Below are 15761 nucleotides of genomic sequence, written 5' to 3'. Positions count from 1 at the left end.
TCCATTGTAAGAGCATGGTCTCTCTCAAAAAAATAAATTGTATGAGACTATAGTCTCAATAGTCTCATACATTATTTTAACATTTCTACAGGGCCTGAGCATCAGGCAGTTTACTTTGGGCACGTCAGTCAGGCGGAAATTGAGAAAAAAGGAAGTTAATAGCATTGTTCTCCCATTAGGTTATTTCATCCATTGTCCTCCTCAATGTTTTAGGTTACCAGCCACCACTGACCTACACAGACACCAGAAGGAAGGAGAGTAGTTATAGTGGTGTATCCCTTGTCCTCTGAATTACTTCCTTCCTGATTCAGCTTCAATTATTTTTATGAGTTTGAACAGTATCCATAACAGCATGACATTTAATTATAGGCTAATGTACGTTTAGTATACTGTACCTACTACTAAACCAGCTCTCTGCTACTCTTCTGTTGTACAAACCACTAAGCATCATATAGAAGAAGAATTAAGACATAAGTCATGGTAGAAAAGCAGATGGAGCCAGGAAAAAGACTACGGCTGGCATCCTAAACCGAACCATATTCCTTATACAGGCCTAAAGTGCCCTATATAGGGAATTGGATGTCTCACTGCTCAAAAGACCATGAATAATTCTGATAGTTCAAAGTTGAACAGGATTGCTGTTATAAGGACAGGTCTATATATAGATTATGTGATGGATGTGGAAAGACTCCTGTCTGTAAGATACCTGTCTTGTATGTCACTAATGGCCCCGGAGGAGATGGCTGCCGTTTTACGGGCTCCTAACCAATTCTGCTATTGTGTGTGTTTTTTTGTGTTATTTGTAATTTATTTGTACACAATGTTTCTGCCGCCGTCTCTTATGACCGAAAAGAGCTTCTGGATATCAGGACAGCGATTACTCACCTCGTATTGGACAAAGATTGGACGTGAAGGATTTACACTTCAGACACTGGACGAGGCCCATTTGCATGAAGAAGAGACAGAGATATTGGGGATGTAGGTCAGGGTGCCTTGTAAGGATCCGATGGCATGTCGGTAATCCGCCTATACAATCAGTCCTATAAGCCAACTTGTAATCATTGGATAATAAAATGGATGAGCTCAGATGTAATATCTTATGTTTCACAGAGTCGTGGCTGAACGACGACATGGATAACATACATCTGGTGGGGTTTTCAATGCATCAGCAAGATAGAACAGTTGCCTCCGGTAAGACAAGGGGTGGCGGTCTATGTCTATTTGTCAATAACAGCTGGTGCACAAAATCTAATATTAATGAAGTCATGAGGTTTTGCTCATTTGAGATAGAGTATCTCATGATAAGCTGTAAACCACATGATTTACCAAAGTTTACCAAAGAGTTTTCATCTATATTTTCATAGCTTTCCATTTACCACAACAAACCAATGCCGGCACTAAGACCGCACTCAACGAGCTGTATAAGGCCATAAGCAATCAAGAAAATGCTCATTCAGTGGCAGAGCTCCTAGTGGCCGGGGACTTTAATGCAGGGAAACTTAAATCCGTGTTACCTCATTCTACCAGCATGTTACATGTGCAACCAGAGGGGGAAAAAACTCTAGACCACCTTTACTCCACACACAGAGGCGCGTACAAAGCTCTCCCTCTACCTCCATTTGCAGGAAGTACCAGTGACTCGCTCAATACGGAAGTGGTCAGATGACGCAGATGCTAAGCTACAGGACTGTTTTGCCAGCACAGACTGGAATAAGTTCCGGGATTCTTCCGATGCCATTCAGGAGTACACCACATCAGTCACTGGCTTCATCAATGCATCGATGACGTCGTCCCCACAGTGACTGTACATGCATACCCCAAACAGAAACTATGGTTTACAGGCAACATCTGCACTGAGCTAAAGGGTAGAGTTGCCGCTTTCAAGGAGCGGGACTCTAACCCGGAAGCTTATAAGAAATCCTGCTATGCCCTCCAACGAACCATCAAACAGGCAAAGCGTCAATACAGGATTAAGATTGAGTCGTACTACACCAGCTCTGATGCTCGTCAAATGTGGCAGGGCTTTGCAAACTATTACGGACTACAAAGGGAAGCAGCGAGCTGCCAAGTGACACATGCCCACCAGACAAGCTAAATGACTTCTAAGGTCGCTTCGAGGCAAGCAACACTGAATCATGCATGAGAGCACCAACTTCTCCGGACAACTGTGTTATCACACACTTTGTAGCCGATGTGAGTAAGACCTTAAAACAGGTTAACATTCACAAGGCCGCCGCGCCAGACAGATTACCAGGACATGTACTTCAAGCATGCGCTGACCAACTGGCAAATGTCTTCACTGACATTTTCAACCTGTCCCTGACCGAGCCTGTAATACCAACATGTTTCAAGCAGACCACCGTAGTCCCTGTGCCCAAGAACAACATGGTAACTTGCCTAAATGACTACCGACCTGTAGCACTCATGTCTGTAGGCATGAAGTTCCTTGTAAGGCTGGTCATGTCTCACATAAACACCATTATCCCAGAAACCCTAGACCTACCCCAATTTTCATACCACCCCAACAGATCCACAGATAATGCCATCTCTATTGCACTCCATAATGCCCTTTCCCACCTCGACAAAAAGAACACCTATGTGAGAATGCTATTCATTGACTACAGCACAGCGTTCAACACCTTAGTGCCCTCAAAGCACATCACTAAGCTAAGGACCCTCTGACTGAACACCTCCCTCTGCAGCTGGATCCTGGACTTCCTCAGTCCCCCCCTGTACTCTCTGTTCACCCATGACTGCATGTCCAAGCACGACTCCAACACCATCATTAAGTTAGCTGATGACACAACAGTGGTAGGCCTGATCACCGACAACAATGAGACATCCAATAGGGAGGAGGTCAGAGACCTGGAAGTATGGTGCCAGGGTAACAACCTCTCCCTCAATGTGATCAAGACGTGGACTACAGGAAAAGGAGGGTCGGGCACACCCCCATTCTCATCGACAAGGCTGTAGTGGACCAGGTTGAGAGCTTCAAGTTCCTTGATGTCCACATCAACAAATGATCATGGTCCAAACACACCAAGACAGTCGTGAAGAGGGCACGATAACACCTATACCCCCTCAGGAGACTGAAAAGATTTGGCATGGGTCCTCAAATCCTCAAGTTGTACAGGTGCACCATCAAGAGCACTGGTTGCATCACCGCCTGGTTTGTCAACTGATCAGACTCTGACCACAAGGCACTACAGAGGGTAGTGCGTACGGCCCAGTACATCACTGGGGCCAAGCTTCCTGCCATTTAGGACCTCTATACCAGGTGGTTTCAGAGCAAGGCCCTAAAAATTGCCAAAGACTCCAGCCACCCTAGTCATACACTGTTCTCTCTGCTACTGGGTGGCAAGTGGTACCGGAGTGCCAAGTCTAGGTCAAAAAGGCTTCTTAACAGCTTCTACCCTCAAGCCATAAGACTCCTGAACAGCTAATCAAATGGCTACCTGGTCTATTTGTATTGACCCCCCCCCCTCCCCCCTCAATCTTTACGCTGCTTCTCTCTGTTTATTATCTATGCATAGCCACTTTACCTTTACCTACATGTGCATACTACCTCAATTACCTCGCCTAACACCAACATGTTGACTCTGCACCGGTACCCCCTGTATATTGCCTGGCTACTGTTATAATATTATTGCTCTTTAATTATTAGTTATTTTTTTAAATTTTTTCTTTCTTTTTTTTGTTTTTTACTTAAGTTCTTTCTTAACACCAATTCTTCTGAAAACTGCGTTGTTGGTTAAGGGCTTGTGAGTCAGCATTTCACTGTAAAGTCTACACCTGTTGGTTAAGGGCTTGTGAGTCAGCATTTCACTGTAAAGTCTACACCTGCTGGTTAAGGGCTTGTGAGTCAGCATTTCACTGTAAAGTCTACACCTGTTGGTTAAGGGCTTGTAAGTCAGCATTTCACTGTAAGGTCTACACCTGCTGGTTAAGGGCTTGTAAGTAAGCATTTCACTGTAAAGTCTACACCTGTTGGTTAAGGGCTTGTAAGTCAGCATTTCACTGTAAAGTCTACACCTGTTGGTTAAGGGCTTGTGAGTCAGCATTTCACTGTAAAGTCTACACCTGTTGGTTAAGGGCTTGTAAGTCAGCATTTCACTGTAAAGTCTACACCTGTTGGTTAAGGGCTTGTGACAAATAACGTTTTATTTTATTTTATTTGATACAACATGGGAACATTAGATTAAAAACGTCAGGACATAGATGGATCGTCTTTTGTTATACTGGGAGCAATATTGCGTATGAATCTGAGAGAGGATTATGGTGCTCCATGTGAATCAGCCCGTTCGATTAATTCTGTTGTTACTCTGGTCGATCCATCAGAAGAGCTGGAATCTCTTCATATTTGACACTTCTTTTACAGAAGCAACAATAACAGAATCTATGGCTTTCTCTCTTTTCTTCTCAATTTGTGAGTTATACAGTGCTGAATGTGAAGGAGAAATAGCTGAAAGGAAAACGGGATGGAGTAAGGCTCTGGGGGCAGTGGTGTGTGTGTGTGTGTGTGTGTGTGTGTGTGTGTGTGTGTGTGTGTGTGTGTGTGTGTGTGTGTGTGTGTGTGTGTGTGTGTGTGTGTGTGTGTGTGTGTGCGTGTGTGCGTGTGTGTGTGTGTCGATGAGAGCAGCTACGAGGGCTTGGTATGGTATTAATACAGCGTTTCCCAAACTCGGTCCCGAGGCCCCCCTAGGTGCACGTTTTGACTTTTGGGGGTTTGAAGACATTGCATATATTTTTTTTTTTCTAGCATTTCACAGCGGACTCAAATAATTATTTGAATTGTTATTTGAATCAGGTGTGTAGTGCTAGGACAAACACTAAAATGTGCACCCCCTGGGGTTACCAGGACTATGGTATGGAATTAAGTTATGGTATGGTATGCTTTAAGGTATGGTAGGGTAAGATATGTTATGGTATTATGGTATTATGGTATTATGGTATGGTATGATATAGTATGGTATTAACGTATACTATGGTAAGATATGGTATGGTATTAAGGTATGGCATTGAGGTATTGTATGGTAAGATATGGTATGGTGTTGAGATATAGTATGGTAAGATATGGTATGGTGTTGAGGTATGGTATGGTATGGTAAGATATGGTATGGTATGGTATCACGGTATGGTATGGTAAGATGCGGTATGTATTGAGATATGGTATGGTATTAAGGTATGGTATGGTATTGAGGTATGGTATGGTAAGATATGGTATGGTATTGAGGTATGGTATGGTAAGATATGGTATGATATTGAAGTAAGGTATGTTAGTATGTTAAGATATGGTAGTATTTTGAAGTATTGTATGGTAAGATATGGTATGGAATTGAGGTATGGTAAAATCAAATCACATCAAATGTATTTATATAGCCCTTCGTACATCAGCTGATATCTCAAAGTGCTGTACAGAAACCCAGCCTAAAACTCCAAACAGCAAGCAATGCAGGTGTTGAAGCACGTTGGCTAGGAAAAACTCCCTAGAAAGGCCAAAACCTAGGAAGAACCCTAGAGAGGAACCAGGCTATGAGGGGTGGCCAGTCCTCTTCTGGCTGTGCCGGGTGGAGATTATAACAGAACATGGCCAAGATGTTCAAATGTTCATAAATGACCAGCATGGTCAAATAATAGGTCAGGGACAGGTAGCACGTCCGGTGAACAGGTCAGGATTCCATAGCCGCAGGCAGAACAGTTTAAACTGGAGCAGCAGCACGGCCAGTTGGACTGGAGACAGCAAGGAGTCATCATGCCAGGTAGTCCTGAGGCATGGTCCTACGGCTCAGGTCCTCCAAGAGAGAGAGAAAGAAAGAGAGAAAGAGAGAATTGGAGAGAGGATACTTAAATTCACACAGGACACCGGATAAGACAGGAGAAGTACTCCAGATATAACAAACTGACCCTAGCCCCCCGACACATAAACTACTGAAGCATAAATACTGGAGAATGAGACAGGTACCCCCGGACAGGGCCAAACAGGAAGGATATAACCCCACCCACTTTGCCAAAGCACAGCCCCTACACAACTAGAGGGATATCTTCAACCACCAACTTACCATCCTGAGGCAAGGCCGAGTATAGCCCACAAAGATCTCCGCCACGGCACAACCCAAGGGGGGGCGCCAACCCAGACAGGGAGATCACATCAGTGACTCAACCAACTCAAGTGACGCACCCCTCCTAGGGACGGCATGAAAGAGCACCAGTAAGCCAGTGACTCAGCCCCTGTAATAGGGTTAGAGGCAGAGAATCCCAGTGGAGAGAGGGGAACTGGCCAGGCAGAGACAGCAAGGGTGGTTCATTGTTCCAGAGCCTTGCTCCAGTAGACTACTTAGTGGTCCACGAGTGTTCAAGATGGCAGCATATCATGTCGTTTGTCTGTGACTTGTACATTTTAACCTACTAATAACCAATTTATTTATGGTTGAGTAACTTCCTTGTTGTGTAGTGCAAACTAATTTGTTTTTGCTGGCGCAAACACTCACATTCAGACTCATGCGTACACGCTGCCCCTCTCTCCCCTTCCTTGGCCTCTATTTTTTACATTTCTCAGAGAAAATGACCATTTTTGTGGTATTGCTTTGTGCACTGAATACGAACATTGCCGCTGGGTGAGTACATCTGACAATGTGCTCTCCTGTCCATTAGACATTTTGACTGCAGGAACTCGCTCTTTTTCACTCGGTCCACTCGTCCAAGTGCCGATGCACTTGTGGCATGATGTGAACAGTACGAATTTGTGTCACTACCAAAGTCTAATGGGTTTAAATGACTGTTTTGTATTGTGTAGAAACTCACTTGTAGAATTTGCTTGCAGTAGGTCTCTTAAAAAAGAGAAGCCGTGCAAGGTTATTAAACAGAGGTCTTTTGTTGATATCAGGTAACGTGCAACCTAACCCTGGCCCTGATATGCAATGTCTTCAAACCCCCTCTGATTTTAAATCTAGATCTGGTTTTGGTATTTTTCATTTAAATGTACGCAGCATCTTGATGCTGATGTAATTGTGTTTTCTGAAACCTGGCTCAGCAAGTCTGTTTTTGATAAGGATATTTGTATAAGTGGTTACAATGTTTATCGTACTGATCGAGTTAAGAAAGGTTGGGGTGTGGCTAAATATGTAAAAACGAAATTCCCTGTAAGTGTGGCGAAGTCTGAAACTACTGTAAACAGATGGAATTTCTTGCTTTGAATATTGAGGTTTTAAAGGGCCTCTCTATAACTGTGATTGGCTGTTATAGACCCTCCTCTGCTCTCTGTAACTGTGATTGGCTGTTATAGACCCTCCTCTGCTCTCTATAACTGTGATTGGCTGTTATAGACCCTCCTCTGCTCTCGGTGATGTATTTTCTTCTCTGATGAACCTTATGTGTAAACATCTTTACAGTGAAAGGATCTTGATTGGTGATCTCAACTGGTGTTGGTTAAAGCCAGTGTCTGATGATTTAAAAATGTTTGTAATTCTATGAATCTTACCTAGTTGATTAACTCACCCACTCGCCCAAAACTAAAATGCCCCAAAAAATAACCCCTGATTGATTTGATATTGATAAATGTTCCACATAAATATTCTGCGGTTGGTGTTTTTTGTAATGATTTAAGTGACCATTGTGCTGTTGTTGCGGTTAGAAATACTAAGGTTCCATCGACAAACCCACGTTTTATTCGTAAGAGACATTTGAAGAGTTTTAATAAGCAGACTTTCTTTCATGATTTGTTTTATTTTGACTGGAGCAGATTGAGTTTATCCCTGATGTGAAAACTGCCTGGAAATTCTTTCATGATGGTTTTTCCCAAATAGTAAACAAACAGGCCCCATTCCGGCAGGTTCAGGGTTAAAGGGCGGGATAATCCATGGTTTTCTTCTGAGCTGTCTAATATTATTCACGACCATAATCTAGCCTGGGCTAAAGCAAGGAAATCATGTTCTGATGCTGATTGGCTTATTTTTTAGGCAGTTACGAAACAAGTGTTATTTTCTTCTCAGGAAGACCAAGTCTGAATATTTTATGTCTGTTACCACTGATAACCTGAATGACCCTAGAAAGTTTTGGAAGGCTATTAAGTCTATGTCTGGTATCAGTAATGTTAATGTATATGACAAAACTGAATTGCTGAATTGTTTCACTGAGGACTTTGCATCATCTGGTAGGCTGTTTGATTCAGTGTCCTCTGTCTCTGTACAACCCTGTGTGGATGAACCAGTGAGAGCTGGTCAAACTTGTAGCTTTCTGCCATTCTCAGTGCAGGTGGTACATAAAGCCCTGAAATCGTTAGATCAGAGAAAGCCTGCAGGTCCTGATCTTTTGGATCCCTGCTTTTTAAATTTGGCAGCTGTTTTCATAGCTGAACCACTTACATCTCTGTTCAATCTAACCCTGGAATGTAATGAAGTTCCAAAGATCTGGAAATCAGCATTTGTCCTACCACTTTTAAAAGGGAAAGATCCAACTCTTTTAAATAATTATAGGCCAATCTCAAAGCTGGAGAAAATACTTGAAACCCTTGTGAGTGAACAGCTAAAATAGTTTTTATTTACTAACTCTATTTTATCAATGTACCAATCGGGCTTCAGGAAGAAGCATAGCACAATTACAGCAGTCATGAAGGTTTTAAATTATATCACCGAAGCACTTGACAAAAAACAGCACTGTGTCTCAAGTTTATTGATTTCTCTAAGGCTTTTGATACAGTTGATCATGCTATACTAAGGCAGAGATTGTCGAGTGTAGGTCTTTCGGAGCATGCAGTTACATGGTTTGCTAACTATCTGTCTGATAGAACCCAGTGCACTCATGTCGGTTAAATTGTCTGTCAGTAATGGTGTGCCCCAAGGCTCTGTACTTGGTCCTCTCTTATTCACTATTTATATTAACAATTTAGACAAAAATGTCCAAAATGCTCAACTTCATTTTTATGCTGATGATACTGTTATTTACTGTTGTGCCTCGTCTCTTACAAAAGCTTTCCAGAACTTGCAAACTGCTTTTTATACTGTTCAACATAACCTTGTGTCAATTGAAGCTTATCCTCAATACTGACAAAACTAAACTAATGGTGTTTTCTAACGCAATAAATAGTCCTCTGAACTTTTCACCTATTATTACCTGTCAGGGCAAGGAGATTGAGACTGTAACCTCATATAAATATCTTGAAATTTTCATTGATGACGGCCTCTCTTTTAAATCGCATATTCAACAATTTACACAAAAATTGAAGCTGAAATTGGGATTTTATTTTAGGAATGAGACCTGTTTTTCTTTTGAAGCCAGAAGGAGGCTAGTATCAGCTATATTTATGCCTTTTCTAGACTATGGGGATATTTTATATATGAATTATTCCGCTCAGTGTTTGAGATCAATTGACACCCTTTAACATGGCACTTTGATATTTATTTTAAACTGCAAAATCCTTACGCACCACTGCACTTTGTATCCCAGGTTTGGCTGGCCTTCTCTAGTCACTCGTAGGCTCAGGCACTGGTATACTTTTATTTACAAAGCCATTTTGGGTTTACTACCTTTTTATTTGGCCATTTATATTGTTCAGAAATGTGGTGGGTACTCCCTTCATTCGCTGGACTTTATCCTGCTAACTGTTCCAAATGTCCAAACTAAATTTGGTAAATGGGTTTTTATGTACTCATCAACAAAATATTTTTAAACTGGAAGGACTTGTCCCGATTGGTATTTATAAATCACTGATGAATGATCTTGAGACTGATTCCCTGACCTGTCAATGTTTTTAAATCACTGATGAATGATCTTGAGACTGATTCCCCTGACCTGTCAATGTTTTTAAATCATTGATGAATGATCTTGAGACTGATTCCCTGACCTGTCAATGTTTTTAAATCACTGATGAATGATCTTGAGACTGATTCCCTGACCTGTCAATGTTTTTAAATCACTGATGAATGATCTTGAGACTGATTCCCTGACCTGTTAATGTTTATAAATCACTGATGAAGGATTTTGAGACTGATTCCCTGACCTGTTAATGTTTATAAATCACTGATGAAGGATTTTGAGACTGATTCCCTGACCTGTTAATGTTTATAAATCACTGATGAAGGATTTTGAGACTGATTCCCTGACCTGTTAATGTTTATAAATCACTGATGAAGGATTTTGAGACTGATTCCCTGAACTGTTAATGTTTATAAATCACTGATGAAGGATTTTGAGACTGATTCCCTGACCTGTTAATGTTTATAAATCACTGATGAAGGATTTTGAGGCTGATTCCCTGACCTGTTAATGTTTATAAATCACTGATGAAGGATTTTGAGGTTGATTCCCTGACCTGTTAATGTTTATAAATCACTGATGAAGGATTTTGAGACTGATTCCCTGACCTGTTAATGTTTATAAATCACAGATGAATGATCTTGAGACTGATTCCCTGACCTGTTAATGTTTATAAATCACTGATGAATGATCTTGAGACTGATTCCCTGACCTGTTAATGTTTATAAATCACTGATGAAGGATTTTGAGACTGATTCCTTCACCTGTCAATGTTTATAAATCACTGATGAAGGATTTTGAGACTGATTCCCTGACCTGTTAATGTTTATAAATCACTGATGAAGGATTTTGAGACTGATTCCCTGACCTGTTAATGTTTATAAATCACTGATGAAGGATTTTGAGACTGATTCCCTGACCTGTTAATGTTTATAAATCACTGATGAATGATCTTGAGACTGATTCCCTGACCTGTTAATGTTTATAAATCACTAATGAATGATCTTGAGACTGATTCCCTGACCTGTTAATGTTTATAAATCACTGATGAAGGATTTTGAGACTGATTCCTTCACCTTTCAATGTTTATAAATCACTGATGAAGGATTTTGAGACTGATTCCCTGACCTGTTAATGTTTATAAATCACTGATGAAGGATTTTGAGACTGATTCCCTGACCTGTTAATGTTTATAAATCACTGATGAAGGATTTTGAGACTGATTCCCTGACCTGTTAATGTTTATAAATCACTGATGAAGGATTTTGAGACTGATTCCCTGACCTGTTAATGTTTATAAATCACTGATGAATGATCTTGAGACTGATTTCCTGACCTGTTAATGTTTATAAATCACTGATGAAGGATCTTGAGACTGATTCCCTGACCTGTTAATATTTATAAATCACTGATGAAGGATCTTGAGACTGATTCCCTGACCTGTTAATGTTTATAAATCACTGATGAAGGATCTTGAGACTGATTCCCTGACCTGTTAATGTTTATAAATCACTGATGAATGATCTTGAGACTGATTCCCTGACCTGTTAATGTTTATAAAACACTGATGAATGATCTTGAGACTGATTCCCTGACCTGTTAATGTTTATAAATCACTGATGAATGATCTTGAGACTGATTCCCTGACCTGTTAATGTTTATAAATCACTGATGAATGATCTTGAGACTGATTCCCTGACCTGTTAATGTTTATAAATCACTGATGAATGATCTTGAGACTGATTCCCTGACCTGTTAATGTTTATAAATCACTGATGAAGGATTTTGAGACTGATTCCCTGACCTGTTAATGTTTATAAATCACTGATGAATGATCTTGAGACTGATTCCCTGACCTGTTAATGTTTATAAATCACTGATGAATGATTTTGAGACTGATTCCCCTGACCTGTTAATGTTTATAAATCACAGATGAATGATTTTGAGACTGATTCCCTGACCTGTTCATGTTTATAAATCACTGATGAATGATCTTGAGACTGATTCCCTGACCTGTTAATGTTTATAAATCACTGATGAATGATCTTGAGACTGATTCCCTGACCTGTTAATGTTTATAAATCACTGATGAAGGATTTTGAGACTGATTCCCTGACCTGTTAATGTTTATAAATCACTGATGAATGATCTTGAGACTGATTCCCTGACCTGTTAATGTTTATAAATCACTGATGAATGATTTTGAGACTGATTCCCCTGACCTGTTAATGTTTATAAATCACTGATGAATGATTTTGAGACTGATTCCCTGACCTGTTAATGTTTATAAATCACTGATGAAGGATTTTGAGACTGATTCCCTGACCTGTTAATGTTTATAAATCACTGATGAATGATCTTGAGACTGATTCCCTGACCTGTTAATGTTTATAAATCACTGATGAAGGATTTTGAGACTGATTCCCTGACCTGTTAATGTTTATAAATCACTGATGAAGGATTTTGAGACTGATTCCCTGACCTGTTAATGTTTTTAATTAGCTGTTTTATGATTTTGTTTATACTCTTGTGAATTATTTGGTTTTTACTAGATTACTTGTAATTTTTCATGTTGTCTGTCTGTAATTGTGTAATGACTTGGTGCTGCCTATCTTGGCCAGGACGCTTTTGAAAAAGAGATTTCAAATCTCAAATAAAATGGTAGTTAACACCAAATTTGTAAATAAAAGTATACTGGTGACTGAGGTATTGTATGGTAAGATATGGTATGGTATTGAGGTATGGTAAGATATGGTATGGTATTGAGGTATGGTAAGATATGGTATGGTGTTGAGGTATGTTGTGGTATTGAGGTATGGTAAGATATGGTATGGTATTGAGGTATGGTAAGATATGGTATGGTGTTGAGGTATGGTAAGATATGGTATGGTGTTGAGGTATAGTATGGTAAGATATGGTATGGTATTGAGGTATGGTAAGATATGGTATGGTGTTGAGGTATGTTGTGGTATTGAGGTATGGTAAGATATGGTATGGTATTGAGGTATGGTAAGATATGGTATGGTGTTGAGGTATGGTAATATATGGTATGGTGTTGAGGTATAGTATGATAAGATATGGTATGGTGTTGAGGTATAGTAAGATATGGTATGGTATTGAGGTATGGTAAGATATGGTATGGTATTGAGGTATGGTAAGATATGGTATGGTATTGAGGTATGGTAAGATATGGTATGGTATTGAGGTATGGTAAGATATGGTATGGTGTTGAGGTATAGTATGATAAGATATGGTATGGTGTTGAGGTATAGCATGGTAAGATATTATATTTTGGTATTGAGGTATGGTATGGTATGGTATTGAGGTATAGCATGGTAAGATATGGTATTGGTATTAAGGTATGGTATGGTATGGTAATATATGTTGTGGTATTAAGGTATGTTGTGGTATTGAGGTATGGTATGGCATGGTATGGTGAGATATGGTATGGTATTGAGGTATAGCATGGTAAGATATGGTATTGGTATTAAGGTATGGTATGGTATGGTAGGATATGTTATGGTATTAAGGTATGTTGTGGTATTGAGGTATGGTATGGCATGGTATGGTAAGATATGGTATGGTATTGAGGTATGTTGTGGTATTGAGGTATGGTATGGTATGGTAATATATGGTATGGTATTGAGGTATGGTATGGTATGGTATGGTAAGATATGGTGTGGTATTGAGATATGGTATGGTATTGAGGTATGGTATGGTATGGTATGGTAAGATATGGTATGGTATTGAGGTATGGTATGGTATGGTAAGATATGGTATGGTATCGCGGTATGGTATGGTAAGTATGGAATAATATGTGTGTGTAGCATAAGATACACACACACACACACACACACACATGCTGGATAAATATCAATACAATGAGTAGGAATAGGGGGAGTGTTGGAGGGTTGGAGGGCTGGAGGGTTGGAGGGTTGGAGGGCTGGAGGGCTGAAGGGAATCCTGAGGAGAGCGGTACTGGAGTGGCTCTTCAGCTGCGAGGTGGGTGAACATGAAAAGGTATTGACACAAGCAACAAAAGAAAGAAACCTTTTTAATATCCTCGACAGACAGGATATGAGGTGAGCAATGTTCCTGTAAAAGTGAAAGCAACACTGACCACACAATCAACCAGTGTGGGCCCTAGTGTGCCCCAGTGGGACACTTCTAACAGCAATAATAAGACATGGGTTTAATACTGCACTTTTCAAGGACCCAAATATGCTTTCATAGTCTCTCCATCTGGTGTGAAAGATAGACCAAAAGAAAGAGAGATGTTGCTTCTTATACACCGTCTTTCTCTGGCTGTGTGAGAATGGGAATTAATCCTCTTTCGGTCTGCATACCCAATTAGCAGTGTGTCATCAAGGAGATAACATACAGAGGTATGTTGAGGTATCAGTCTGATGAACCAAACTACTCAGTAATCTCCTCCATATAGCCTCACTCTCTCTCACACACTCACATGCACACATGTGCACACACATTTAAACAAACCATTTTTACTGATCAATTAATTTATATATTTATAATTAGTAGGTTTTGTTATCTGTTGTAACAAGCCTTGTTTGTGGTGTGGTTTTCATTTCAGCCCTTGGGCTTCCAACCACACCTGCACATCGTTTAAATGTGTTGTTGTTTATCACTTGTTTTCTTTGGTGCAAAAACAAACATTGACTACTGAGCAGGAGTGTGTCATTCAAGGAGATAACGTTGACTAATGAGCAGTGCATCATCAAAGAGATAACATTGACTAATGAGCAGTGTGTCATTCAAGGAGATAACATTGACTAATGAGCAGTGCATCATCAAAGAGATAACATTGACTAGTGAGCAACAGTGTGTCATCAAGGAGACTTCCATCTTGTCTTCCTTACATGTAGGCTATACTTAAATCAGAGAAAAATAGTGATAAACAGCAGGTGAAGAAGCTCTCCTAACTCTGCCTCTAAAACTATCATTATGGTGCTGACTGTTTTTGTCACTCCAGTACAATATACACATAAATAACAGTGTGTGGGATACTGTGAACAGAAAGCCAACTAGCCTGTTTTGTAATTGCAGATTTCAGCATTTAGAAACAACAGTAGGATTGGACCTCACTTGTCTTTCGTCCTTACTCAGCAAGGCTGGCAGCTACAGCTCAGAACTGCTGGTGTGTGTGTACGTGTGTGTGTCTGTGCAACTGAGGGAGTTGAGGATGAGGTCAGCTGTTTGTGTGGGTGCAATACTGTTGTTGGAGTCTTTTTTTTAACCCCACAATACATCTGAATTCTATCTCTAAGCAAACACCACCACCACAAAATCTTGTGTTTTTCTTGGTTTCTTAATTTACTTATTCTCGATTTTTTTCTTGAATACTGATGTCAGTTCTGTCTGTTTCTCTCCAGATCAGAAGACGTCGGCCCACTCCTGCTACTCTGGTAGCTTCCAGTGACCAGTCTTCTCCAGGTAACTAAATAGCATCTTATTCACTTTAATACATGGGCCTACTCTAGTGTCCATTTTGTGTAGAACTGAAGTGTGTCTTCTGCCCGTCTTCAGTCGACTGGTCCGCTGGCAGCAGATCAATCAATCAAACGTATTTTATAAAGACCTTTAACATTAGCAGTCATCACAAAGTAAAAAGGACTCAGCGTAAAACTCCATAGAGCAGCAATGCAGAGGCGGACACACAGTGAAGCAATTTATTAGGTATTATAATCTACTTATATTATACCTCCCCTACCCTCCTTCCTTTATATTATACATCCCCTACCCTCCTTCCTTTATATTATACCTCCCCTACCCTCCTTCCTTTATATTACACCTCCCCTACCCTCCTTCCTTTATATTATACCTCCCCTCCCCTCCCCTACCCTCCTTCCTTTATATTATACCTCCCCTACCCTCCTTCCTTTATATTATACCTCCCCTACCCTCCTTCCTTTATATTATACCTCCCCTACCCTCCTTCCTTTATATTATACCTCCCCTACCCTCCTTCCTTTATATTATACCTCCCCTACCCT

The 15761-nt window shown here is 40.3% G+C and overlaps 1 protein-coding gene across 2 annotated transcripts in view; it reads left to right on the top strand.

The window, feature by feature from the left end:
* Nucleotides 1–15761, top strand: part of LOC109891455 (protein phosphatase 1 regulatory subunit 1A) — a 67678-nt gene that overhangs the window by 13863 nt on the left and 38054 nt on the right. For both annotated transcript variants that reach the window (XM_020484011.2, XM_020484012.2), the window contains exon 2: nt 15141–15201. In XM_020484011.2, the coding sequence (XP_020339600.1) occupies nt 15141–15201 (61 nt within the window). The remainder of the gene's footprint in view (nt 1–15140; nt 15202–15761) is intronic.

The sequence above is a fragment of the Oncorhynchus kisutch genome, linkage group LG5 (assembly GCF_002021735.2).
Source record: "Oncorhynchus kisutch isolate 150728-3 linkage group LG5, Okis_V2, whole genome shotgun sequence".
NCBI classification, from domain to species: domain Eukaryota; kingdom Metazoa; phylum Chordata; class Actinopteri; order Salmoniformes; family Salmonidae; genus Oncorhynchus; species Oncorhynchus kisutch.
Note: the sequence above shows the minus strand (reverse complement) of the source record. Positions and strands in the feature narration are given on the sequence as shown.